Genomic DNA, 27,056 nt, shown 5'->3' with positions numbered 1-27,056 from the left:
CGAGATAGGAAGCCAGAAAAGAGGACAAATGTCTGACAAGTTTAAAACATGTATTTAAAATACAATTTATAAAATGCTTAATCTGCCGACTCAGGAGCCCGCGGTGGGGGTTAGGGTGGGGAGCTGCCTGCTACACCAGCAGAGCGAGACTGCAGGGTGTGGCCCTCCCTCCCAGTCCCTTCTGTACAGATGCCCAAGGGTCCCCCCTGGGGTCATATGACCAGAAGCAGGACCCCAGAGGTTTTCTTGAGTCTCTGCTTACCAGGGAGACTGGATACAGCCCTGCCGGCCCATCCCTGAGCAGAGCACCCCAAGATGGGGCAGAGCAGGGTATGGCAGGGCAGGACAGGGCTGGGCGGGACAGGTGGGCTCTGGAAGGGGCTGATGGCAGCAGATAGGGTGTTGCCTCCTGCCTGCAGGTGGGGAGCACCCTGATTGAGGGGACTGAGAAGGGCTGGTCACCAGACCTGGACCCCCAGCTCCTTTGGTTATAGGCTGACATCAGAGTAGTGGCTCATGGGAAGCGGTTAGCTGGAAGGGCTGAGGCCTGGCTCGTGGGGTCCAGGAAGAGCTGGGGGAAGGGACAGTACCATGAAGCCAGAGGGGCAGCAGCCTCAGGTTCCTGCCCCTCACCCCCCTGGGGATTTCCAAGCCAAAGCCTGCAACTTACTTAGAGACAGAAAGGAAGAAAAAGAAGAAAAGCACTTATGGAGTTATAGACAACTACAAAAAATGAAAACAAAAAACAAAAAAATGAAAAAAAACTAATAAATCACACACACACAGTGAAAAAATAAACCCACAAACACACACACACAATCCAAACGGTTTCCCATGCCCTCCCACCTCCCCCAACACATCTGTTTTCCTTTCTTCCTTTCTTTCCTTCTTTCTCTCCTTGTGCCAGCCACCTCTCCATCTAGGAGGTCAAATGCAAGACTGCTGGTGGGCAGGCACAAGTACGCTATGGGCAGGGCCTTCTTTGGCCAGAGTGAGATGGGAGAGCCACTCCTACAAGCTCTCAATATGCAGACACCAGCTGCCCTTAGCTCCTACTAGAGGGGGTGGGGCAAGCAGGGTTTCTGCACCCTTCTCCAAAGAAAGGACAGTCTGTCCTCCAACCAGAAACCACTAGTCCCTGTGGGTGGGCCCTAGTCTATGAGCTAGAAGCCAACTCCCTACTTGCATTTAAGGGGGTGGCCAGCTCTCCTCCTGAGGCTCTGCTCCAGCTGGCTTGCAGAAGGCCCCTGGTTTCAGGCAGGTCTATGGCCATGCTACGGAAGAGACTCTTCCCAAGGGGGGGATGTTGTGGGCATAAGGGGCATAAGCCAGGAGACCCAAAGGTGGTAGGATCCTGCAAAACTCAGCTCATCACTTTAACCACCATAGCTGCCCTAATCCCACCCCACGCCACCCACTCCCAAACCTGTGTGCTGGCCAGGAGAGGGGAGGCCGTCAGGCTGGCTGAGGGATAAGGCGAAGGGCACAGGAAAGACTGTGAAGCCTGAGAGCACCCAGTGGACACAGCTGCCCTCTCAAGCCTCTCCCTATCAGGAGCCAAAGCAAATCTCCAGGCTTGGGGACAGAAATGGCCTTCATACCAGCCTCATTCTGCTAAGGGAAAGGGCAGTCGAGGCCTCTGAGAGGCCTGTCAACCATCTATCTGCCTCTGCAATGTAGGTTCTCTTTCCCCAACCCTTCCACTCCTGTGGTACTCGTTTCACTGGGGAAACGTACCAGTTTCTGAGCCAGGGCCATCACAGATGTGGCACGCCACATATCCTTAAGCTCTCCAGTCTTGCTGGAAGGGACGGCCTGGAGTTCTGAGTTAGGCTCCCCTGGGCTTGTGCTGACAGCAAGCACTGGACAAGTGCCACCACTGCCTGATTCTGAGCCCAGAGTGCGTCTCCTCCCCAACACTCCCTGTCCTGTCTGCCTCTAGACACAGCAAGCCTGGCTGGTAGGGAGCCACCCTGAGGGGTATGGGAAGGGGAAGTCTGTCACTTTCCCCATGTTCCACAATACTAGAGGTGGGGCTGGCGCCTCCCCCAGGCTCTCTGAGCTGTCTCTAGGTAACTTAGCTGGGATTTAGCTGGAGGAAGGCAATATAGGCACAGTGCTCATCTACTGGGGGCTCCAGAGCCCCGCCTTTTCTGGGCGGCAGTAGGAATACAGAAGCTAAGCTCACCAAAATCCTATTGGTTAATGTTTCTAGCAAATTTCCTAGAAACATCCTCAAGTGACTACCAAACTACCCTTCTCAATTAAAAATTCATTAAACTGCTAAAACCCCTTCCATGCACTTTTTCTTGCAAATCAGATATTTGTATAAACAAACAAAAATAGGAAGAAAAAAAAAGGAAAGGATATTTTCAATGGAACTTCCTTTTAAGTGATGGCGACATGCACTTGGGGTGGGTGGGGGAGTTTTCATTTGTCTTTTGAAATCCCAAATTAATGAGCATGATAAACTGTTATTGCTGGCACTGGCTTTACCCCAAGTGGCCAAGTGGCACTGTCTGACCCTCTACTCTGAGTCCTTGGTAGGTTCCCCCAATCCTCCCCTAATCCCCACCCTTTCCCTTTCTATTGACTTAGGACAGCCCTTGTCAACACGCCAATCACAGTGGGAAGGGGGGAGGCAGAGGTCACAGTGCATGGGGTTCAAGGTCACAGTGGGCGGAGCAAGGGGGATCACAGTGCAAGTAAGTCAGGTCGTTCCCTCTGCTCAAGTCCAGAGGTCTGCCACGGCAGTACGACCCATGGCAGACAATCCAGGAGGCGATGGTGGCAGCAGCGGCATCCTTTCTTGCCTGCATTTATCTGCGCTGTTTGAAGCCTTGTGACCCATCAGGACCCAAAGGCTGTCTGATCACATTACTGGGCTGCCTGCTGTCTTCGGGTTGGGAGATCCTGGTTGGCCTAAAAGAAGATAAGAGGAAGAAGGCCTTGAGGATATAAAAAATGCTCAAATAATTGTTTTATGTGGGTCGTTTGTTGAGTGTGGGGACATGTATGCACAAGTGTTTATGTCTGGCCAAATATTGTCTGTCAGGTGTCCTCCTCCCTTGCTCTCTATCTTATTCTTCAAGTCACTGAACCTGGAACTCACTGACGAGGTTGGCTGGTCAATGAGCTCCAGGGATCCTTTTAACCCCTTCACACCCCTCTGCCCCACCCACTTGTAGCTCTGCCTGGCTTTTATGTGGGTGCTGGGGATTCAGGCTGGGGTCCTCATGCTTGTCTTACGGCACTAATGCCAACTGAGCCCCCTCCCAGCCTGAAGTCCCTGAACCTTAAAAAATCAACCCATGGCAGAGGTTGGGGTTAGCAGCCAACTGGAGATGCCAAGGCTGCTACTTTGGCAAGCAGACTAGGGACATTTTCCACTTTGGCAGCTCCTGTGGGAAGGAGGTAATGGTCCATGGTCTGTGTTAACTCCTAGCAGTTACAGCACTGCCCCCTTCTCATTTGTGAGCGGAGGGAGTGTGTGCACCCGATCCCATGGAGGGAGGAGTGGCTATGGCAGCACATCTCCCACAGAGCTAACAGACTGCTCCAGCGTTGGGCCCCTAGCTGTGCACTCAGGAGTGAACTGGCACCCACCTGTCTGCCTCCTGCTTCCCTCCAAACCACGAGGCTAGCTGCTGACTCCTAGTACTAGAGAAGACAGAAGGAAATGGACTTTTCCCACTCCAGACAGGTGCAGACTAAGAGGAGAAAACAGAACGGAGGTTCCTTCAAGACAAACAGCACTGGACATGGTGACACACGCCTGTAACGGTGCTAGGGAGGCCAGAGGACCACCCAGAGTGCAATGCTGGCTGGGCTACACTGAATTCTCCGCTAGCATGTGTGAGAACCTGGTTTCAAAAAGCCAAAAAGCAACCAAAACATCACCAAACAGGAATAGACAAGGAACTCAATCAACTGTCCAAGTCCAGAATAGCAAGCCAAAGACAGCCTCAGGGAAGAGGACTAGGGCCAGGCTCAGAGGCAGGCTGCCTGCCTAACCGGCTTTGAGGCCAACCATGCAGTCCCCAACACTGGGGAAAAAAGAAAGAACAGTCTGGTGTGGTGTGTTTGTACCCCTACCTCCGGGGAGGTTGAGACAGGTCAGCCTAGGCTACAAGGAAAAACTGTCTCAAAAGAGACATACAAAAAGTATGGGCTGGACCTGTGTCTTAGCAGAGTGCTTGCCTAGCTGTATGCATGCAGTCCTAGCTTGATTCCAGTTCTATGTAAACCAAGTGAGGTGGTACATGCCTGGAATCCCAGCAGTATGGAGGTAGAGAAAGAAGGACCAGCATGCAAGGTTATCCTTTATACAGTAGTGAGTCTGAGGCTAGCCTCAGCTACAGGAGACCCTTTCTCAAAAACAGGCTTTTGTGTGTCCCCGTGTGCACTTCTGTGACATCTGGTATTTTCCTCAACCTTCAATTTCCTTTTTAAAAACAATTTTGAACCGCGTGCATGTACACGGGTGTCCACGTGCACCCCAAAGCCTGAGTACGGAGGTCAGAGAACACCCAGCAGGTGGTGGGAGGGTTCTAGAAACTGGACTCAGGCAGCCAGGCTTGGCACCCTGTGCCCTTACCTGCTGAGCCACCTCAGCAGCCTGTGTCCAGCTTTCATGTAGGTACTGGGGATCCAAACTCAGGTCCCCAATGCTTGTGTGGCAAGCACTCTAAGACTGACTAAGCCGTGTCTTCAGCCTCATAAGGCAGGTGTTTGGTTTTTTTGATTTCCTCTTTTTTTGAGACAGAGTTTCTCTCTAGCTTTGGCTGATCTGGAACTCACTCTGTAGACCAGCTTGGCCTCAAACTCATAAAGATCCTCCAGCCTCTGCCTCTCCAGTGCTGGGATTAAGCACCACCACCACCCAGTTCCAAAGGCATTTTTAACAAATGTTATGTTATCAGAAAGAAACACACATAATACAAATCTAAAATAATAATAAAAAGACATAAGTGAAATATTAAAATTTTAGCAAAAACTCACATGGGTCTGCTGGAGACCCAGCACCTCAATACTGGACTTTTCTGGGGTCCTGGGCAGAACTTGGCACCTTAATGGCCATCTGCTCACTGGTAAGTATGTACCCAATGGCTGGCTGGCAAGACAGGTATGACCATTGCCCTACTTCTCAGACCAGACGTCAGGTGAAGTAGCTGTAAAGAGTGCGGCTGACAAAGCCCAAGTCAAAGCCCATCCTCTGCTCCCAGTGCAGCCTGCTTCCTGGCACCTGTAGCTGTGGAGGCGGCCCATCAGCCAACCACACTTAACACCCTACAGTACCCCTAGGCTGAAGAGAGCTTCGCTAGTACAATACTTGCCTCTCAAGCTGAGGACCTCAGTTGGATTCCCAGAACCCACATAAAGGTACTCTGCAGGTTGGTGTGGGGTACATTCTACCTGTTCCTCCCATTGCCCTGCCACTGCTGGCAGCCACACTCACCTGTCAAGGATGGGTTTCTCCTGCTCCTCCTCAGGGCTGGCACTGCCCAAGATCCGTCTCCTGGCCTCTGCGTACTCTGCCTCCCGCTGCGCTAGGGACTTGACAGGAAGGGCTGGCCTGCTGGTGGAGTTGGGGCTGCTGAGCACACCGTTGCTGGTGGGCCTCTTGAGGATGCGGATCTGTGGAGGGGGCCCCGTGGGAAGGCTATCGTCTTGAATCACAATGGGCACTTTGGGAGGAGATTTGGATTTCCTGCTGACAAAGAGCAAACATAACTTCACAAACCCCACAAGGACCAGAAGGCCCATCCAAGCCCACACCCTCCTCACCACTGTCCTCCTTCTAACTAGTCACGGCCCAGGACCACGATTGCACTCCCACTCCTCAAGCGTCACCTTGCCACTAGCTCTGCAGGGCACAGAACCTGCTCCACAGATCTAACTCTGCAGGGCCAGTTCACCACCTTGTGTCCTAGGACTTCCTCTCCATGCGCACAGCAGGCCCAGCAAGCACCGTTTGGCCCTTGACACCAAACACTCCATACCCAAAATTCAACAACTTTTATGAAAACCCCAGCTTCCCTACACAGACCAAAGAATGAGAGGCTAGTGAGCTGGGAGCCCCTCTGTCCAGGTCTCCTACAGCATGTGCTCAAAATAAGACAATATATAGGCACCTGCTATGCCACCCTATCTGGCAACAAGCAAGACATTTATCAAACTCTCTCTGCCTTCTGGCCAGTGACCTGTGCCTCTCAGAGACAGGCTGCACCAGACAAGCAAGTCACCTCCACACAAGAGCCTTTGAGCAGAGAAATCTCCGTTACTAGGGCTCTCTGTTCTGATGGGCAGCGGCGGGGCTAGGGCGAAGGCCGGTCCTAGAAACAGTGCTTGGCAAATGCTCAAAAGAAAAGCATTGTCCAAGGTTAGTGGATGTGCACATCAATGCCAGGTGGCCACAAGCAGAGGTGAAATTCCCCAAACACAAAGAGGTCAACAACACAGGGAGGGAGGAAACAGATGCCACAGATGAGAACTGGAGCAAGGCAAGATTAACACACCAGCCACCAGGCCACCCCAGACCTGTCACAACCACTGAGACCTTCGCCAGAGCCTGGGTTGTCAAGAAGGGTAGAAGCTACATGCTCTGAGTTGAGTGGAAAGGTCCTGGAGGGGTGGGAGCAGCATGGAACAGTGACCATAGGAAGCAGCTCCTGGGAAAAGGAAAGGAGCCAGCAGTCTCATCACAACAGCAGGGAGTCTGGAAAGCCAGTGTGGGGCAGGGGCCTCCCAGAATCCCCTGGGGGAATGACGTAGCTGGTTCTACTCTGTTGCTTGTCTCTGTTACCTAAGCCCAGTACCCACTCTGAAACCCATTTTCCATGCTGCACGGATGGATGTGAGAGAGCAATTATTAAAGGTCTCGCAAGAATTTCCAAGAATCTTCCCTTCCAAGACACCCTCATAACAGCCTAAACTGCACGCCAAAGGCCACAGAGAAGCCGTTTGTCCAAACTCTTCATTACAGAAGATACCGATGTCCAGAGGGAAAAACAACTCACCCCACCTCAGAGTCACCGGGGCAGTCACAGCTAAACCCAAACCTTGAAACTTGTCACCTTGCCGCTGTCAATGAGATGACCTCACACAGAGCCCACCTAGCCTCACCCCAAAGCCTCAATCCAGGGTCCTGGTCTCCTACTGGGATTGAAGAGCTAGTGCCCAGGAGCCTAACCTTCTAAAGTTATCAGCCTGCTGGTGAACACTGCCTGCCCAGCTCTCCAGTGGCAGAGAGTATGAGCCTTCACGCCAGACATCAGCCTTACCTCTCCTTTTGTGTGATCTTCAGTTTTTTTTCCAACCGTCTGTCTATTTCCTAGAGGAAAAAAATGTATATAAAAGTGGAAAAAAATCTCTCTCAAATAAAACCTTAAGTCTCTATTTTTCCAAGCTAAGGGTAATGTCCTCTCTCTAGCCAGGGACATGGCTGTGTCCTCCTACTAGACCTGAGGTTTGGGGACCAGGTTCCCTCTGCAGATCCATCTCCCCTTAGCCCCATGACCACACAACAGTTCTGGATCTCACCATTAGGCTGGGTTCTCTGCATAGCCTCCAGCCCCTCTCTCCTGGACTGTCCTTCAGGAGTCACTCCACACCTACCTAGCCAAGTCTTGTCCCCACTCAACTGCTCAAGGACCACATCTGAATTCTGCCTCTCCCCTACCTCTAATCTCCTGTTCCTCTTTTGCACTAGAACAGGACTGCACTATCAGTCCTCAGAACCCAATGAGCTGCCCCACTTGCCTGCAGCATCCTCAGCCCCTGTACGCCCCATTCAGCCTGCACAACCCAGGCGCCTCCTCTCCCTTGCAGTCTTCTGATTCCTGGTGGTACACTGAGCACCTACTCCTGGGGTTGACTTCCCTTTTACAGCCCTTCACAGCCACAGTGTCAACCAGCTCAAAATCGAGTTTGTACTGACACAAGCAATCTGTGGCCAGCACTGAGGGAAAGGGGATAGGAGATAATCCTGCTGTTTGTCCCCAAAGTGGACCCAGGGAATCTGAGGGGGAATCAGAGGGAGACTTTTCACAGAACCTAATTACTACAAAGCCAGCACTGCAGACAAAGGATGAGCAGAGACCATTACCCCACACTTTTAGGACCTCAGCCCGGGGGCCCTCTGTACTGAGCAGCAGGGGTTCCAGGTGCCTGCAGGTGAGGCAGGCTCTGTGTCTCAGGACCAGTTCCTGCGGGGGCCCTCTGTACTGAGCAGCAGGGGTTCCAGGTGCCTGCAGGTGAGGCAGGCTCTGTGTCTCAGGACCAGTTCCTGCGGGGGCCCTCTGTACTGAGCAGCAGGGGTTCCAGGTGCCTGCAGGTGAGGCAGGCTCTGTGTCTCAGGACCAGTTCCTGGAGGGAAGGAGCTGTGTGCTCAGCAGTATTTGCTGGAGAGGGCTCTCAGCCACAGGTGATTCTGCCTAAGAGGCATCTGGCAAGGTCAAGACATTTCTGGTTGTAACTACGGCAGGTGGGTGAGGTGGGGGCTGCTACTGGGTAGAGACTGTGGTACTGCTAAGTGTCCTGCAATACAGGGCAGCCTTCAGGTGAGGAACAGCTTCCAAAGTCAATGGTGCCCAGGCTGGAGACCCTGTTTCTAAGACACCAGTGTCTCGGCACTCACCCACAAACCCAGCACTAAGGAAGTATAGAGGCTGAGGGTGTGGGGCAGAGGATAAGGAGTTCAAAGGCCACATTCCAAACCACAGCTACAGGTGGGGACCTGCTGTGTTCTACAAGGAAGGAGGCAGTTCAAGTTGGCCAGTTCTATCAGTGATTTACCTAACTATTGTCTATGAGGAGAATCATTATTTAGCAAACAGAACAGCTGTTAGTCTTGAAGTGACTCTGGTGCTCAATCCACTGGCTGAGTCCTATAATCAAGCCAACTTTCTTTAATGGTGTTTTCTAAAAAGTTCTTTTCATCTTTCCTAATTTGTATCTCTTACAAACAATACAAAATTCTACTATCAGAAGCTAGATTCAAGTACAAACACTATCACTCATTTTTGGCAACACAATATACTGTGCTTGGGAGGCACCATAAATTCTCTGGGGCACCTGGAAAGGCCAGAATACAGCTGAAATACAGTCAATGCACAGAAAAGACGCAGAATGTTCTTGACAGATACCCAGATTCTCTACCAAGCACAGCTCCCGCTAAAACGGTATTAATTCTAGGAATTTACCCTAATGCAGTGCCATTTCAAGAGCAAATGCGATGTCTTACACAGCAACCTCTTTATTTGTTTTTTTTTTTTTTTTGGTGTTTTTTTTTTTTTGGTTTTTCGAGACAGGGTTTCTCTGTGGTTTTGGAGCCTGTCCTGGAACTAGCTCTTGTAGACCAGGCTGGTCTCGAACTCACAGAGATCCGCCTGCCTCTGCCTCCCAAGTGCTGGGATGCAACCTCTTTATTTGTGAGCGTGCAGGTGTGTCTGAGTGTATGTGAGCTGCCTAATTCGAGTGCTGGGATTTGAACTCTGAGTCATCTCTCCAGTCCCAAGCCCTCTATTAAGTTCCCCACTGCTGATTCCAGCTTCTCCAACTAATAGAGTTTTCGCATCTGTGAAATTCAAACACTTTGAAAACAGAATTTAAACCCAGCACCTGCTCCAGTCAAGGAAGGAGCTAAGTTTTATATATAAAGGGACATACCTGGGGCAAAAGGCCTCTAAATCATTGGCTCTAGGGCTGGAGAGATAGTTCAGAGGTTAAGAGCACTGGCTGTCCTTCCAGAGGTCATGAGTTCAATTCCCAGCAACCACATGGTGGCTCACAACCATCTATAATGAGATATGGTAGATATGGTGCCCTCTTCTGGTGGGATCCATTCAGGCAGAACACTGTATTCACAGTAAATAAATCTTTTTTTTGTTGTTGTTGTTGTTTTTTTTGTTGTTTTTTTTGTTTTTTCGAGACAGGGTTTCTCTGTGGTTTTGGAGCCTGTCCTGGAACTAGCTCTTGTAGACCAGACTGGTCTCGAACTCACAAAGATCCGCCTGCCTCTGCCTCCCGAGTGCTGGGATTAAAGGCGTGCGCCACCACCGCCCGGCCACAGTAAATAAATCTTAAAAAACAAATATAACATTGGCCCCAGCTAAAGACAGGGACAGGCCACTGCCAAGGTTTGGCTGACAAGACAGGGTGTGTTTTGTGCTATTTTCAGAAGTTTCCAAGTCTTGATTTTTACAGGGGAAACGATTCATCGATTCATTGTGTGGATTCTCACTTTCCTATGCCCACAAAGGTAAGAGGACAGACAGAGGAGAGCTGCCCTGATCCACTGACTCTGTGCTTCCTTCTCTAGGGCTACCGGAATAACCATCTTCCCAGGACCTGCACATGGTACAGGGCAGAAAGAAGCCCTTCATGAAGACCCACCTGAATAAATACGCCTCTGTCCCCAGCCAGTCACGCCCAGCAAATAAATGTGGCACGCTGTTTTACTGTTTCTTGAAAGTAACACCCGACACTGAGATGAACTACTGGGAAAACCTTAAGATTTGATCCTGTCACCTTCCCAAGGCACACCACTGGCACTGCAAAAACTACAACTGCCATGCCAGCCATCCTGCAGGGAGGGTCGCTTTACAAAAGCTGAGGAAGGTCTCCCATCAGACACAGAAAGAGACCCAAAGCCAAGCAACTCTGGTGGAGCGGAGCTGGCCACTGGCAGAGTGCTCAGACAGTGAGCAGAGGGAGACTTCTCCGCCAGCACCAGGTACACGGCTCTGGGCATTTGCTCCCAGGCTTGTTCTGAGAAACTGAGTCCAGTTACACCCTCTCACAGGACAGACTCCAAGGAAAATAGAAATCTCCTCCAGGAACCACACAGGCCTACACTGCTGTGTCATACAGGGAAGCATCAGCTTGGAGATTCCGGTCTCAAATAAGGATCAAATTACCATTATTATTTTTATTTTTTTTACAAAGATGCCCAGAGTCTTGATGGTGTTACCGAATCCCATGGCTAGGACAATAAACACTGAAGCCATGACTTTGTTCTGAGTAGACACGGGGCAAAGGGGGACATAAATACTCCATGGGCAGCTGAGTATTCTCTGGGTGTAATGTGCCTCTCCTAAGTGGCTCCAACTCCATGTAAAAGATCAGCTTCTAAACCCGCCCAGCTCCACTGGGCTATACCATGTGAACACTGGACATGGTAAATGATACCGTGCCTGTGATCCCAGAGCAAGGGACTAAGGCAGGGTGGAATTCTGGCTCTTCCTTAGGGGTCCCAACTTCACTTACAGATAAAGCAAAAGACTTCATAAGGCAGAATGAATCCAGAAGGACTCCAGCTTACACAGAGCAACCTGGTCTCAAAAGAAAAACGAAAATGACAATAACACAGGCAGGCTATTCTTGGTCTGAAGAATCCCAAAGCCAGAAAAAGAGGGACCATGGGAGGAAGGGTGGTGTTTTGGCAGGTAAAGGAGTGTCTACACCCCCAGGTGAGTGAACACAGACACCAGCAGCTCCTAGTGAACCCACGGGAAGGAAAGTACAGCTTCACTGCTGTTGATGCCCTTCCCCTCGGTGTGTGGACTGCAGAGCCTCTGGCAGGAAGCTGTGGTGGAAAGCAGGGGTATGATGGGGAAGAGCTCATTCTGGAGGAGGGGAAGAGCAAGGAAGGGCCTTAAATAGACTACTTTCTTATTTGAAAAAAAAAAAACTTTTACATGTTTTGCCTGCATGTATCTATGTATACTGCATGCAGAAGCCAGAAGAGAGGCTGAAGAAACGATGATTCTGCTGTTAGAACACTGATTGCTCTTCCTGAGTGCCCAGGTTCGAAGCCCAGCACCCATACAACAGGTCTCAACTGTCTGTATCTACAGTACCAGGAACTCTAACGCTTTCTTCTGGTCTTGCACACATTTGTACAAACACATACACAGACAAAATACCTACACACACACACACACACACACACACACACACACACACACACACACACAATAAACTTGGCAAGTCGGCATACACTTTTAGTTCCAGGAACCCAAGGCTGGTTATACAGTAAGACTCTGTCTCAATAAATAGATTTTTAAAGTTTAACATTGACGGTGTGAATGTACTTGTCATGGTGCATGTCTGAAAGGCAGAGGCTATCTTTCAGGAGCTGGTTCTCTCCTTCTACCATGTGGGTCAGGCATCGCAGCAGTGAGCCTTTACCCGCTGAACTGCCTCCCCAGTCCCAGCCTACTTTTACAAAACTGTTATAACCTGTGTGGGAACAGGGAAGACAAAAGGGGCAGGGGTATGTGTGAAAGGCAAGGCCAATTACACCAGAAAGTTTGTTCCTATGACATTCAGAGGTGGATAGAGCCAGGGATGGTGGCTTATGCCTGAGACACTAGCACTTGAAAGGCTGAGGCTGGAGGTTCACCATAAGTTAGACATCAGTCTAGATCACATAGTGAGCTCCAAGTCAACCTGGGCTACAGAGTGAGGCACTAAACCAGAAAATAAAAAATAAAACAAAAACAATGAGCTGGAGAGATGGCTCAATGGGTAAATTGAGGACCTGAGTTCTGATCCCTAGCACCCAAGTAAAAGCTGGGCACACCATACAAGCCTATACCCCAGTCCTGTGGGTGGCGGTGATCAGGTCCTAGGAGCTTGATGGCGCTTGCTGGTTAGCTAGCCTAGCTGAAATGGTGAGCTAAGATTAATGAGTGACCCTGTCACGCGCGCGCGTGCACACCCACACACACACACGAATGTATGAATGAGGCGGAGATTGATAAAGTCAACCTCTAGCTTCCAACACCCCCACCCCGAGACAGGGTCTCTCTGTGTAGCCTTGGCTGTCCTGCAAATCACTTTGTAGACCAGGCTGTCCTTGAACTCAGAGATCGGCCTGCCTCTGCCTCCTGAGTGCTGGGATTAAATGTGTGCATCACCACTTCCCAGCTTGACCTCCAAATTTACATGCACAGGTTAGTCACCAGACTTATACCACACACACACACACACACACACACACACACACACACACAAAGATGTTGGCCAGACATGATGGCACGCGTATACCTGTAATTCCAGCACTTGGGAGAATGAGAATATATTGCCACAAGTTCCCAGCCAGTCTGGGCTCCATGGCAAGACTGAATTGCAAAAAATTGACAGCAGGCTGGAGAAACTGCTTGCTTGGTAGTTAAAAGTGCTTGCTGCTCTTGTGGAGACCAGAGCTCTAGCACCCACACCAGGTGGCTCACTGTCTGTAACTCTAGCTCCAGGGGATCTGAAGCTCTCTTTTGGCCTTGGTAGGCCCCTGCTTGCATGTGTACATACTCGGACACAAATATATGCATACAAATAATAAAATAAATCTTTCAAAAATGGGGCTGGAACTGGGTGGTGGTAGCACACACCTTCAATCTCAGCACTTGGGAGGCAGAGGCAGGAGGATCTCTGTGAGTTCAAGGCCAGCCTGGTCTACAGAGCAAGTTCCAGGACAGCGAGAGCTATACAGAAGAAACCCTGTCACGTAAAAAAGAAAAAAAAATGGGGCTGGAGAGATAGCTCAGAGGTTAAGAGCACTGACTGCTCTTCAGAGGTCATAGATTCAATTCCCAGCACCCACATGACAGCTCAGAACCATCTATAACTGTAATCCCATGGGATCCAATGCTTTCTTCTGGTATACAGACATACATGCAGACAAAATCTTTAAAAAACCAAAAGCCAGCCGGGTTTTTCCACTTGGGAAACAGAGGCAGGCGGATCTCTGTGAGTTCGAGGCCAATCTGGGCTACAAGACCTAGTCCCAGGACAGGCTCCAAAGCTACAGCAAAACCCTGTCTCGAAAAAAACAAAACAAAACAAACAAACAAAAAAAACCAACCCACCACCACATTAAAAGGTGGATGAGACAGAACTCAGTAAGGTGAGAAGGCCAGAGGAAGGAGGAAGGGCAGAGGACAGAAGCTGGGCTATTTGGGGTCTCTGTGCGAAGAGCAGCAGACAGTACTATTGCAGCTGTCCTGTCTTGACAGGAAAGCTCAGGAAATGTTTCATCAGTTCATTCAGGGGTAGCGAAGCCCTGAGGGACGGAGTTAAACCAGCCATGCCCACAGAACATGTCCAAATACTCCCCAGGAACTCTGCAAGAGTGGGAGGGAGTGACTTGTCCTTTCTGGGGCTTAAACTGCTGCTGCCAGCTCCCCACCTCTGCACAGTATCCAGCCACAGGAGGAGATGGTGAGCCCTCCATCCCACCACAGCAGCTAACATGACTTCTCTGGTGACTACTGCAACCAACCAACCTAACCCTTAAGAGGAGCAAGCTGCTTTCAATGAGGTTTTGGCTCTAGATTAGAAAATGCCCCCTTTTATTGGCAATGCAGTCAGTAACTTTCCCCAGGTAACTTCTACCCATCTTTGTCAGTTTCTGGCTTTTCTCTCACACTCAAGGAATGACCACTGACCGTGAGTTTCCTGAAAGTGAGTATGTTCCAGAGCTGGGTGGACAGCAGGCAAGTCTCCAAATTGACCAGGACCAGTACAAGCATATGTGTCAGGAGAAATGCAAAGAAGACATCACAGGGCTGGCCCGGCCAGCCCGGTGTCACCTGGCACACCTTTAATCCCAGCACTGGAGAAATAGAGGCAAGGGAGGCAGACCTCTGTGTGCCAGTCTGGTCTATATAGCTACTTCTGGGCCCACAACAGACATTGGTAGCCATGTCCTTGGTTCAGAGTGGCCAGTGTCATGACCCAGTAGAGTTGTGGTCCTGGCTAAGGTGCCTCATGGTTCCCATAAACCTGGGCAGGATCCTAGTTCTTCCTGAAGGTCTCAATTCCACTTAGGGACAAAGCAAAGGAATTCAGAAGGTAAGACAAGTATGGTGTCTCAGAGCTGTTTTCCCAGCTTTTAAGAGCCTAAGGCAGGAGGATTACTTTGAAACTGAGGCCAGCATGGGCTACAGGTAAGACTGTTCTAAAAACTTCATAAGGAGAACCATTCTGTAACAGCAAATCTGCTCTACAACAGAACAGTCAGAAGGTCCTGCACCTTTAAAGGGCCATCTCTAGTCCAGATGTGCAGCCCACAGAGCCCATTTTTGTGCCTGTGCTTTAGTCCTGCAGTTTTATATGTCGGCCAGGAGCAGAGACACTGGCTCGAACTGACTGGGCTAGCTGTCCCTGCTCATTCTACTACTGGAACCACCACCCGCCCCCATCCTTGGGGAAGCACCCAAAATTCAGGTTCAAAAATTAAGCCGGGCGGTGGTGGCGCACGCCTTTAATCCCAGCACTTGGGAGGCAGAGGCAGGTGAATCACTGTGAGTTCGAGACCAGCCTGGTCTACAAGAGCTAGTTCCAGGACAGGCTCCGAAGCCACAGAGAAACTCTGTCTCAAAAAACCAAAAAAAAAAAAAAAAAAAAAAATTAAGCAAATGTCCAAGATAGTCTAAATTATTATAAACACTACTATATGTGCTTTTCATGCCTTTAAAAAATTATAAAAAGGGGCTGGAGAGATGGCTCAGCGGTTAAGAGCATTGCCTGCTCTTCCAAAGGTCTTGAGTTCAATTCCCAGCAACCACATGGTGGCTCACAACCATCTGTAATGAGGTATGGTGCCCTCTTCTGGCCTTCAGGCATACACACAGAAAGAATATTGTATACATAATAAATAAATAAATATTTTTTTAAAAAAAATTATAAGAGCAAACCTGAAAAAAAATCCAACTATGTACAGGCTAAGTTAAAGTTCACAACAAGCCGGGCCGTGGTGGCGCACGCCTTTAATCCCAGCACTCGGGAGGCAGAGGCAGGTGGATCTCTGTGAGTTCGAGACCAGCCTGGTCTACAAAAGCTAGTTCCAGGACAGGCTCTAAAACCACAGAGAAACCCTGTCTCGAAAAACCAAAAAAAAGTTCACAACAAAAAGTCAAAAACTTGAGGGGTTGAGAGAAATGTTCTCTGAGAGGCTGAGGCCATGGGCACTTACAGTACAGATTTGGGTAAGCCTGTTTTCCGTTCCACTTCCCACGAAACACCCCTCCCTTTGTTACTCCCACAGTGAGGGAAAACATTCCACTTTAATTAAGTGGGTTACCACAGGGCACAGGATCTGGCTCTGACTCCCTCTGAGGAAGCCTAGGCTTTGTCAGTCGGGGTCTTCGTGTCCATTCTGCTTCTCTTTCTCAAATGAGGGGAGAGAGTTGGAGAGCATGGTTTGATAGATGTCCTCAGCCTGGGGGCCAGAGGTGAGCAGGCCACAGAAGCTGTGTGCTGTGTGAGCAGTATTGTGCAAGACCAGAGCACGGAGAGCAAGCCATACTGCTGTACAATTCAGGAAGCGTCGAACAGATAAAAGCAAGGGGAGGGGGAGGCAGGGGAAAGGAGGATGAAAAGATTAATAGCAGCAAAGAAAGAAAAGAAGACGCTTCCCAAAGGGTGGCGCCTCTGGACAGGGTGGTATTACCTGTCAGGGAAAGGTTCCCCAAAACCTCCTTCCCTCCAAGCACTCAGCGCTCAGGGTGTCTGCACTGAGAGACCCTGGAGAGCCCTCGGGACACCCTTTACCCCCACACTAGCTCTAGTCGTGCATCTCAAGCTGCAAGTGCCAAGAGTACACCAGAGTTCCCTCTCACTTTAGAGTGCAAAATAGCAGTTATAATCTTTTAATGATTAAAAAATTAATTTTATTTATTGTATTTTATGTGTGAGTATGTATGCTCTACCATCTGTGTGCTTGCTGACTGTGGAGGCCAGGAGACAGCATCAGATCCCCTGGAACTGGAGTTACAGGGTGTTGTAAGGCACCACATAGATGCTGGGAATAGAACCCAGGTCCTATGCAAAAGCAACAAGAGTTCTTAACCACTGGGCCATCGCTCTAGCTCCGTATTTAAAAATCTTTAATATGGAGTGCATGATGGAATAATACCACTCTGATACACTGAGTAAAATTTAAAACATTAGCTTGGTTGTGGTAGATGGAGCTCTGTAAGATTTAGGCCAGCCAGGGCTATATGATGAGCCTATCTTAAAATAAAATTAAACACGCCAGGTAAAATAACACACACCTTTAATTCCAGCACTCAGGAAGCAGAGGCAGGTGCATTCCTGTGAGTTTAATGATAACCTGGTCTACTTGGTTCCAGGACAGCTAAAGGTATATAATAGAGACTCTATCTCAAAATACTGAAAGAAGAAGGAAGGAAGCACTTTGTGGCTCACGTGGCACCATTGGACATGGTTTTTTTTTTTTTTTTTGGTTTTTCGAGACAGGGTTTCTCTGTGGCTTTGGAGCCTGTCCTGGAACTAGCTCTGTAGACCAGGCTGGTCTCGAACTCACAGAGATCCGCCTGCCTCTGCCTCCCGAGTGCTGGGATTAAAGGCGTGCGCCACCATCGCCCGGCTGGACATGGTTTTATGATCAGAATAAGACAGTCTCAGTACAAAGGGTTGGTTTCTTTTATTTATTGTTTGTTTGTTTCAAGACAGGTCTCACTATGTAGCTTTGGCTGTCTTGGAACTATATAGACCAGGCTGGCCTCGAACTCAGAGATCCACCTGCATCTGCCTCCCAGGTGTGGATTACAGGCCAGTTTCTATTTCAGCCTTTCTTTTCTTTTATTTTAAATAACTTATTTAACTTTAAGTGATTGGTATGAAGGCTTCAGATCCCTTGGAATTGGAATAATAGACAGTTGTGAGCTGCCATGTGGGTGTTGGGTTCCAGCTCCTCTGGAAGAACAGCCAGCGCTTCAACTACTAAGCCATCTCTCCAGCCTCCCTTTCTTTCTATGCTTATTTATCTTACACACTTGGAAGGTGGAGGTTTTCACCTTCTACCATGTGTGTCCTGGGGATCAAACTCAATTTGCAAGGTGTGGCAGAAAGTGCCTCAACTCACTGAGCCATTCCATTGGCCCTGGGTCGGTTTCCTTGGAGATAGGGCCTTGCTTGTAGGTAGGCCCTATGTCAAACTCACAGTAATCCTCTGCCTCTGCCTCGGCCTCCCAAGTGCTGGGATTACAGACATGTACCACCGCACTTGACTATACTGTCCAAACCTTGTGTAGGTTCACAGTTTTACGAACACTGATATATATTTAGTGTCAGATCGACTCAGACTTTAAGAAGTAACAACCCATGACTGTGGGACCACCCCAGCCTGCTTCACCTCCCATCTCAGCAGCTCAGGCCAAAGATGCTAATTCCTGTTTACAGGCCACTTAAACAGTTCAGGATCAGTTCTGTTTTCAAAATACATACTAAACTTTCTTCCCAATGACAGTCCAAATCACCAACATCTCCTGGTTCTTGTCCATTCCATCTGTATTCCCCAAAGCAGCCAGAGCGAGACTTAAAACCGACCATGGTTTCCTACTGTACAGCAATATCATCTACTATTTCCACTAAACCTGGTTCCCAGCGACTCCAACTTCACGGGCCACCTTCCCTCCCCATCTAGCCACCAGACTGGCCTCCACTGTTCAGCAGGCAAAAACAATTCCAATCCATCCCCAAGGCCCACGCACTCAGTGTTCCCTCCTGAAATGCCCTGGTAGGTTTGCATAGCTATTTGTGCACTGAAGTATTATTTTTTACTCTGTTCTGGTATTTTTGCGTTTGGTTTTTATTTTTTGAGACAGGGTCTTTCTACATAGCCTTGGCTGGAACTCACTATGTAGACCAAGGCCTCAAACTTAAGATACCCACCTGACCCTGGAACTGAGAGCACTCCTGCCCCCGCCTCCCAAAACTCAAGTTCCAGGTGCAGACACCTCACAGTTCTCTCACCTTTGGCCTCTCAACCCCAGGTTTACACTGCACTCTGCCCAGGCATCACTACTCTCTGTGCCCCTGCTGAGTATTTATAAAGCACCTGCCAGCCGTCTCACCCAGCAGAGCTCTGAGAGCAGATGCTTCATGCACCACACTTGGCCCAAGAGTCTAACACAATTGTTAATAGTCCTGATGAAGCAATTTTAGACCTGTCCCAACTCTACAGATGGAAAAGAATCAATTCTGAGAGTTATGTCACAACCACAGTTCCAGCATGACTAAAGCCAGGATCTCAGCTGGGCTTATCAGTGTCCAAGGAGGTGATTACACACATTCAAACTGGAGCTAAGGTTGGCTGGGGAACAGTTCAGAGGCAGAACACGGGCTAGGCAAGAGTGAGACTTGTACCCTCCACTGAGTATGTGGACTTGTGTGTATGTAGCCCTTGGTGGGATAGTAGGATCTGTATCCTCTAATGCAGCACCTTCCCAGGTCACCATCTCCAACCCCTGCCACGACCATGGAGTGTAACCAGCCTTGTGCACCCTCAAGTGGCGACTTGACAAATGACACACAACTGGTGATGGAATCAACCAGTTTTTATACCCAGGCAGGCCAGGTTCAAACGAGTCCAGGTTTCCCAAGAAGGGCAGGATGACTTCATGATCAGGCAGGCAGGCTACAAAAGGAAACAACAGTTCTTCAGCAGAACCCAGACCCAGGAATTTAAAAGGACTCCGCAGAGAGGGCCTCAGAAAGTGAAAGCCGCAGCCTGCCACAATGGAGTGTCTGACTCTGGACACTTCATCAGTCTCAGTGCGGAAGGGATTCGTGCAGGGCAAATAAAGCAGGGCAGAGTCTACAGCACTCCGCTCTGTGAGGCTTTATTTATTTATTTTAATTGTTTTATCAGTTTGGTTTTCACACAGCACTGAGCAACAAGACTTATAGAGAATAAACAGAGTATTAGTCCTCAGAGACCGCAAGCCAGAGAGACCCCTGGGCAGGCTTAGGACCTGGGAGTCCTCAGGCTGTGCTGCCAGGAGCTGGAGGGCAGTGACTGTAACACCCACCGGGAGCACAGCTCTCACCCCAGCCTTCACGGGCCCTGGGTCAAATCCAGCAATCAGGTTTTACAAACCAGTGAAGCTGAGAGAAAGGCAGGAAGCAGCTGCCCCAGAACCAGACCTGGCATGAAGCCCTCGGCTTCTGAGGCCACAAGCGGAAGAAGCAGGGAAGCAACCATTCTTCCTCATGAAGACACCTTGCCACTTCTCCCAAGAAAACTCCCAAGTGGGCAGGCTTTGGAGGACTAATCAAGCTACTATGACACCACCTCCAATTTTATTTGAACACCCAAGGGTGCTCCTATCAGTCTAGCCTGAATCAATCAGTGACACTCAGCAGGCAGAAGAGAACACAAATGGATCATGAGACACACAAAGAAGGGACTCCAGGAGAGGAGAGCAACCAGGACCCAAGGTGAAGGCAATCAAGCCCAATAATCCTGAACAAAAAGTATTTATAGTCTTTCACCTGGCCAACAAGTTATCTCAAGCCAGATGAAGAAAGGGAAGTCGAGGCAGGGGCCCATGTGGGCTACACAGTGAGACAAAATAAAGGAAGGAGTGTTTTGTTTACGATTTCCACCAGCCAGTACCTCTCTGGCAGTCACATTTTGGGTGTTAAAATGGGCTCTTAAGCGTTCAACTCAAGCGCACCCCTGTAACAGAAGCAGGTCAAGGCCACGTGGGGGAGGGGTCTCTAAGAACTCAACAACAGAGCTTGCTGAAGCACTTTATCAATGAACCACCTGGTGACAAGCAAATGCTAACAACCTCAACAGGACTCCGTAGGAGTGGAAACCCACCTCCCCTTTCCGCTCTTTGACCTCACCTTGGAGGTCAGTGCCGGAGGTCAGTGCCGTGACCACAAAGGCCTAGCGAGCGCTCACTCTACTGTCTCACAGACCCTTCCACAAAGGGAAGTGAGGGAAACATTAAGAAAACACACTGTACATTGTGGAGGCCAGCTACCTGGCCCAGCGAGGGACCGATGTTCATTCAGGGTGGCCAATGTCCTCTAGAGGAGATGAAGGGACCGTTAAGAGGTCTGGCCCCAAGAACACATCTGGGTCACTACATCTCCACAATAGCAATATTTTCTTGCAGGGTTTCACCAACAACTTTAGAGAACCATGATTCTCTCCTGCAGAAGGCAAGGCCTGCGATCCACTGCAACCATGGCAGCTCCCTGAGTGCCCAGAGCATGCTGAGAACAGGCCCCTCGTGCAGTTCCAGTGAAAAGGGCTGGAAGTCACTGCTGAAAAGCTCATTATCCTCCTTTCTCTGAGGCCGGGAAAGCAGATCTCTCTCCAGAGTTGAGGGACAACCACCTCACAGCCATCATGACTATACTGACCAAAAGATCTGAAGAAAAGCCCTTCTGAGAGCAAGCACTGCAGGTCCCAGGACTCAGACGAGGAACTGCTGAGAAGCCTTCAGACTTGGCAGACCTGGGTGTCCGCTTTACCGAAAAGATAAACAGAAGGGAACTGGTACCAGAGAGCTCCAAACTAACTCATCTGTTGTTTTGTGCCCGCTCCACAGTCAACTGCACACATTCAAAAATGACAACAGCCACGCTTGCAGAATATGGCCACTCCTCCAAAGGTAAAGATTTAATTTCTTAAATGAAAATCCACCTACATCTTGCCTCTGCTAAAGGAAGGGGAGCAGGGAGGCACTATTTAAAAGTTTCCACTGCTTTGCGGACAAAGTTGCAGCTCCCAGAAGCAAGTTCAAAGCACCCCTGCAAGCCTCTCTGGCTCCATCTTTTTCCACTGAGCCCTGCCAACCTTAGTGCCTCCAGCCAGAGGAAATACTTGCAGTGTTCCCAGCTCTCCCCACACGGCCTCATCCATGTATGCACTGGCCACACTACCACCTGCCCAGGGAACAGACAGGACGGCTCCACTCAGCTCAGCCTTCAAATCTTCTTTTATTTATTGTTCCTCTTTTTTCCTGAGACAATCTCCCTGTGTTACCCAGGCTGGCCTCAAACTCACGATGCCAGCTTCCTGGCTCTTGGTCTTTCAAAGTCCACGACAGCATAAGCTCCCACACAAAACCTTCTCTGCACCCCACTTGTGCTTCTACAAAGCGTTGTTGTTCTCTCACTGGACAAGGCCATAGTGCCTGATGCACACTGATATGTTCATGGATGGGTATTTTTCTTTTTTGTTCTTGTTGTTGTTCTTTTTGGGTGTTTAAAGACAGGGTTTCTCTGTAGCTTTGGAGATTGTCCTGGAACTCACTCTGTAGAGACGCACCTGTCTCTGCCTCCCCAATGCTGGGATTAGAGGCATGTGCCACCACCAACCAGCCTCCATGGACACTTTCTTATGGGCTTTCACACTACCAAGCATCACTGATGACCGGCTCACTCGGGTGTAAAGTAAACATACATCTGAATTCTCAATCCGGAAGACCAGTGACCTAGTTATCCTTTAACTTGCACAAGACATTTCCTTGGGCTTGGAACTGAGCTCAGCAGTAGAGCCTTTGCCAGCACACGAGGCCTTGGGTTTCACTCTTAGTACAGCCAATTAAAGGGGTGGAAGAGCTTGAGTGCAGGCACATTTATAATCCTAGCGGCAGCAGGACCTTAAGTTTAAGGGCACCACAAAGACCCTGCTTTTAAAAAAGAAGACTGTACAGTGGTAAAGGCACTCAATACCTGAGTTCAGCCCTGGGAAGCCACATGGTGGAAGGGGGACCAACTCCTGCAAGTCGTTTTCTGACCTCTGCATACAAGCCCAATCCCCATAATAAATAAGTATGAAAAAAAATACATTTTCTTCCCATTAGCTGCTTAATTTGAGAAAAAAAAAATACAAAGGAAATCTTAGGGACATAGGGAAATGAGACGCTGACAATACTTTATAACCACAAACCTAACTTCATCTATCACCCACCTATTCTAGCTGAAGGGCTCATCACCAACCAGATTAGTTTGGCCATGTTTTATAGATTTCTTTTGTTTAAACAACTGGTGTATATAAACTAGTTTTAAAACATCAGAAACAAAGCTGGGCATGATGGTGCATGCCTTTAATCTCAGCAGAGGCAGGTGGATCTTTTTGAGTTCGAAGTCAGCCTGATCTACATAGTGAGTTTCAGGACAGTCAGGGAGAGAAACTGTCTAGAAGAACAATTGCTGATCTAATTTCTGGAGCAGGAAGATGCCTTCCAATTACAAACCACTCTCATTGCCATTTGAGTTTTGCTGAAGATAGAGGACTCAATTCAAAATTTGAAGCAGGGGAGAAGGTATACGGCAGGGGCAGTGCCTGTGCTTAGCGTGGGAAAGGCCCCGGTTATCCTCAGGGCACTCCCTATATCAACAGGGTCTGAACCAACAGTGACTCGGTTCTCCATTCCACCTCCCCACCGGGAACGTTTTTAAAGAAGCATTTCTTTGGTGAAAGGCATGTTACACTCTCTGAACTGTCTTTAGAGTGTGGCTGTGATCCTTCTGAAGAAACACCCAAAGGAACAACTGCACAGAAGGAAGCACCCACAGACGAGCAGCAGCTTGTTTACAGAATACCCAAGGCGATTCGATTCAGGCTGACCCTTCCTCAGTGGAACGACCACTCTATACTGGGGAAAAGACACTCAAGAAGGGAAAAAAATGACTTCAGATTGTGACATGGAAAGACATTCTGACATGACCCAACTTCGTAGAGTTAGAAGGCAGCGATCCCAAGGATAACGGCGCTTCTGGATCCATGGAGTCTGGTCATTCAATTTTACAATCAGCCAACTCCCATTTGATAATTTTTTTAAAGATTTATTTATTTATTATATATACAACATTCTGCCTCCATGTGTGCCCGCACGCCAGAGGAGGGCACCAGATCTCATTACAGATGGTTGTGAGCCACCATGTGGTTGCTAGGAATTAAACTCAGGACCTCTGCAAGAGCAGCCAGTGCTCTTAACCTCTGAGCCATCTCTCCAGCCCCCCCCACATTTGATAATCTTCTCTCTACTTCCACCCAAGTTTTCTTCTACTTGTTTGTTTTGCTTTTTTCGTTTTTGAAGACTGGGCATATTCAAAACTCATTACCAGTAGGGAGACCAGGTAACCTGCAACTAAGAATTTTTATGCCAGCAACTGCCTGCATCTGAAAACTATGGAGAGTCGACTGGATGTGGTGATGTGGACATGCTTCACTCCTCCTCAGCCTTCTCCTCCAAAGGTGCACATTAAGGGAATCAAATTCATGACTGACTTCAGAGGCCAGGTGGGGTAGCCCACGCCTGTAATCCCAGCCTTTAGAAATACAGAAGGCTGAGTTGGGGCTATTCCTTTGCATTTAGAGCCAGCCTGAGCTACAGTGTGAAAGGCTGACGCTTGCAGACAAACAAAAACGTTCAAATAAACACCTGAAGCCTGGCACTTGGGAGGCAGAGACAGGTGGATCTCTTGAGAGTTTAAGGATAACCAGATCTAGGCAGTGGATTCCAAGACAGTCAGAGCTACACACTGAAACCTTATGTGGGGTTTGAATGAAATGGCCCCCTAGAGTCCTAGGTTTGAATAATTGGCCCCAGTCTATGAAACTGTTTGGGAAGGATTAGGGGGTATGGCCTTTGAGTCAGTGTCCTGTTCTCTGCAGGTGCCTCAGGATCAGGACATTAAGCTCTTAGGTCCAGCACCATGCCTGCCTGCCATACGCCCCCTGCCATGATGGTCAGGAACCCTCTGAAACTTTAATGCTTTCTTTTAGGAAAGTTGCCTTCCTCACGGTATATCACTTCACAATGAAAGGACAGTAACTAAGACACTGTCTCAAAAACAAAGCAAACATTAAAAATGAAAGCCCGTGGCTGGAGAGCCGCTCCAGGGCTTAGGGAGTGCTTGCTGCTCTTGCAGAAGACTGGAGTTTCACTCCCAGCACTCCCCATCAAGTGGCTCACAATGGCCAGGGGACCCGTCGACATCTGGCATCCTCCCGCACCTACACACTCCTGAGCACAGCATGTACAGCTCACTTTGTCAACTGAAAAAGAAGAACGCTAGGAGTGATGCACACCTGGATCCCAGCACTCCTCTCGGGAAGTCAGAGCAGGGCAGGCAGATCAGCCTGGTCTACAGAGTAAGTTCCAGAGAAACCCTGTCTCGAAAACCAAAAAAAAAAAAAAAAAAAAAAAAAAAAAAGAGTCTGTGTTCGGCATATATGTAGCCAGGGGATCTGATGAACATGGAAAAATAAAAAGAAATAAATAAAAGAAACAGATAAAGACCAACTCAAGTCTTTTCAAGGTAAAAAAAAAGGTAGCAAAATGGTAGCAAAGGAAGTCTGTTTTAAAATTGGTCTTGGAGTCAAATCCCCAAACCTCAATTTCCCGTCTAGAAAAGCAGAGCAGCTTCCAGGCAATTTATTTCGAAACTAAATAAAAAGATACATATAATCATGTCATATGCCTTTAATCACAGCACTTGGGAAGCCAAAGCGGATGGATCTCTGAGATCCAGGTTAGTATAGTCTACAGGGCAAGTTTCACAATAGCCAGGGCTACATGAAACCTGCAAAGACCAGGGTTTTGAAACCCTGTCTCAAACAAACAAACAAATGTAATAATAATAAAAAAAAACCAAACAAGGTTTTTCTTTTTCTTTTGTTTTTTAATGCAGGGGTGACATGAGGGTGTCTGGGTGACTCACCCCTAGCAGCAGTCCATAAATGCCTCTACCGGAAACTGAGCATCTTCTGGCCAAGTCACTACTGTGCACACTTCCTAACATATAGCACACACTCAAAAATATTTGTGGAATGAGTAAAAACCCAAATGACACCTGTTGCTCTCTATAAAACCCTTTAACTTGCTGGGTGTGGAGGTACACGTCTTTAATCTCAGCACTCGGGGAGGCAGAAGCAGGCAGACCTTTGTGAATTCAAGGACAGCCTGGTCTATATGGTGAGTTCCAGGGCAGCCAGGGCTACAGCCAAAAAAAAAAAACCCCGTAGCTTTCTTGATTTAAGCTGGAAGGGTATCTTAAAACCACGAAACAATCTCTGAACCAAGCACTCCTTCAAATACTCGATTATGTTAAGTGGGGAAACATCACCAATCTTTCAAGAAATGCTGAACCAGCGGAAAAAACTTCGAAGCCAAATTTCAACATTCCTGTGAAGATACACCCGCTGCTGCACTGATCCGAAGCGCCAGGCTCAGACAGACCCAGCTTCTACCCCGGCGTGTAAGACTCCTCAAACACAAGCTTTTGCGATGCATGTCACCGGAGCCCAGCACGGCACAGGCGCGGACACATGGTCACCAGAGAGACGTTTCCGTCTCCAGGATTACCGTCAAACCTCAAACTCTGAAATTACCACATTCATCACCAACCTAGTAAACGAGTTCCTACTTGAGCTAATTTTTTTTCCCCTGTAACTTTTGGAGGCAAGCAAAAACTCCCAATCATTCCGATCGGTAATCTCCCCTTCTCCTCACAGGCATGGGGCTATCTTACAAATCACACCCTTCCTCCCTTCCCTCCACCCAAGCGAACCTACTCCGAGATCCTCCCCATTACGCAGATCTTTAGGGTGGGTGTCGGGAAAGACCGGATGCTAGCTGAGTTTAGGGGAGCTCTGCTGAGATCCCCAGGAAACCCAACTGCCTCGGACTCTCGGAGTAAAACTGAGAGAAAAAAAGAAAAAGAAAAAATCCAGGCTCGCCCACCGAGGCGGAAGGCAGAGAGCAGCGGGGGATTTCGGTTCAGCGCCTAGTGGTCCCAGAGGACACATGGTTGCTTGCTCCCCGCTGTCTGGGGCCTCCTCCCGCTCTTCCTCCGAGTTAGGCACGCCGCCCGAGCCCCTCCTTCAGCAGACGGAGCACACGAACTTTAAAATGGTCCCTGGGGCGCGGGTACCAGAGAGAGTGGCCCGAGGTAGAGGGTGGGGCGCCCTAAGCGACGCGCACACCGCTGGACCGAGAGGCACCCCGCAAAGGTAGAGGGAGAAATGGAATGCGGCCCCTTTAAGAGGCCTTCACGGCGCTCCGGGACCGGGAGCCTCTCTTCTTCCTCCGGCCCGGTATATGGGACCCTTCCTGGGGGAAAACTCGCCCCAGACCCGCTCCCCGGAGGCTTCCCTCACGCCGGGTCCGCCCGGCCCTGCCACGGGGGGGCAGCTCCTCCTTACCCCGCTGTCTGCCGCCTCCTCCCAGCTCTCAGCGACCTCCTCATCTTCCATCTTACTCGCCGCTTTCCCT

At 49.2% G+C, this 27,056-nt stretch overlaps 1 protein-coding gene across 5 annotated transcripts; it reads right to left on the bottom strand.

Moving 5' to 3' along the window:
- Window positions 1–63: 63 nt before the first annotated feature.
- Window positions 64–27,056, bottom strand: Szrd1 (SUZ RNA binding domain containing 1). Of its 5 annotated transcripts, XM_057785488.1 has the most exons (5): window positions 26,987–27,056; window positions 7,284–7,333; window positions 5,459–5,713; window positions 3,607–3,710; window positions 64–2,922 (listed from the first exon to the last, which is right to left on the bottom strand). In XM_057785488.1, the coding sequence occupies exons 1-4, from the start codon at window positions 27,035–27,037 to the stop codon at window positions 3,641–3,643; spliced, it is 426 nt and encodes a 141-aa protein (XP_057641471.1). In that variant the 5' UTR covers window positions 27,038–27,056; the 3' UTR covers window positions 64–2,922; window positions 3,607–3,640. The 5 variants fall into 5 exon arrangements, with proteins under 5 accessions (XP_057641471.1, XP_057641470.1, XP_057641469.1 ...); XM_057785487.1 differs by lacking the exon at window positions 3,607–3,710 and having other exon boundaries at window positions 5,459–5,710; XM_057785486.1 differs by lacking the exon at window positions 3,607–3,710 and having other exon boundaries at window positions 65–2,922.

The sequence above is a fragment of the Chionomys nivalis genome, chromosome 11 (assembly GCF_950005125.1).
Source record: "Chionomys nivalis chromosome 11, mChiNiv1.1, whole genome shotgun sequence".
Lineage (NCBI taxonomy): Eukaryota > Metazoa > Chordata > Mammalia > Rodentia > Cricetidae > Chionomys > Chionomys nivalis.
The sequence above is the reverse complement of the archived record's forward strand: the minus strand, read 5'-3'. Positions and strand labels throughout refer to the sequence as shown.

What these genes read in the sequence shown, in the direction of transcription:
- Szrd1 (XM_057785486.1), bottom strand. Translation starts at nt 27,037, where the DNA reads ATGGAAGATGAGGAGGTCGCTGAGAGCTGGGAGGAGGCGGCAGACAGC. An exon ending in AAGATCACACAAAAGGAGAG is followed by an intron (nt 5,714 to 7,283) that starts GTAAGGCTGATG and finishes GCTCTTTGTCAG; the next exon opens with CAGGAAATCCAAATCTCCTC. An exon ending in GAGAAACCCATCCTTGACAG is followed by an intron (nt 2,923 to 5,458) that starts GTGAGTGTGGCT and finishes ATCTTCTTTTAG; the next exon opens with GCCAACCAGGATCTCCCAAC.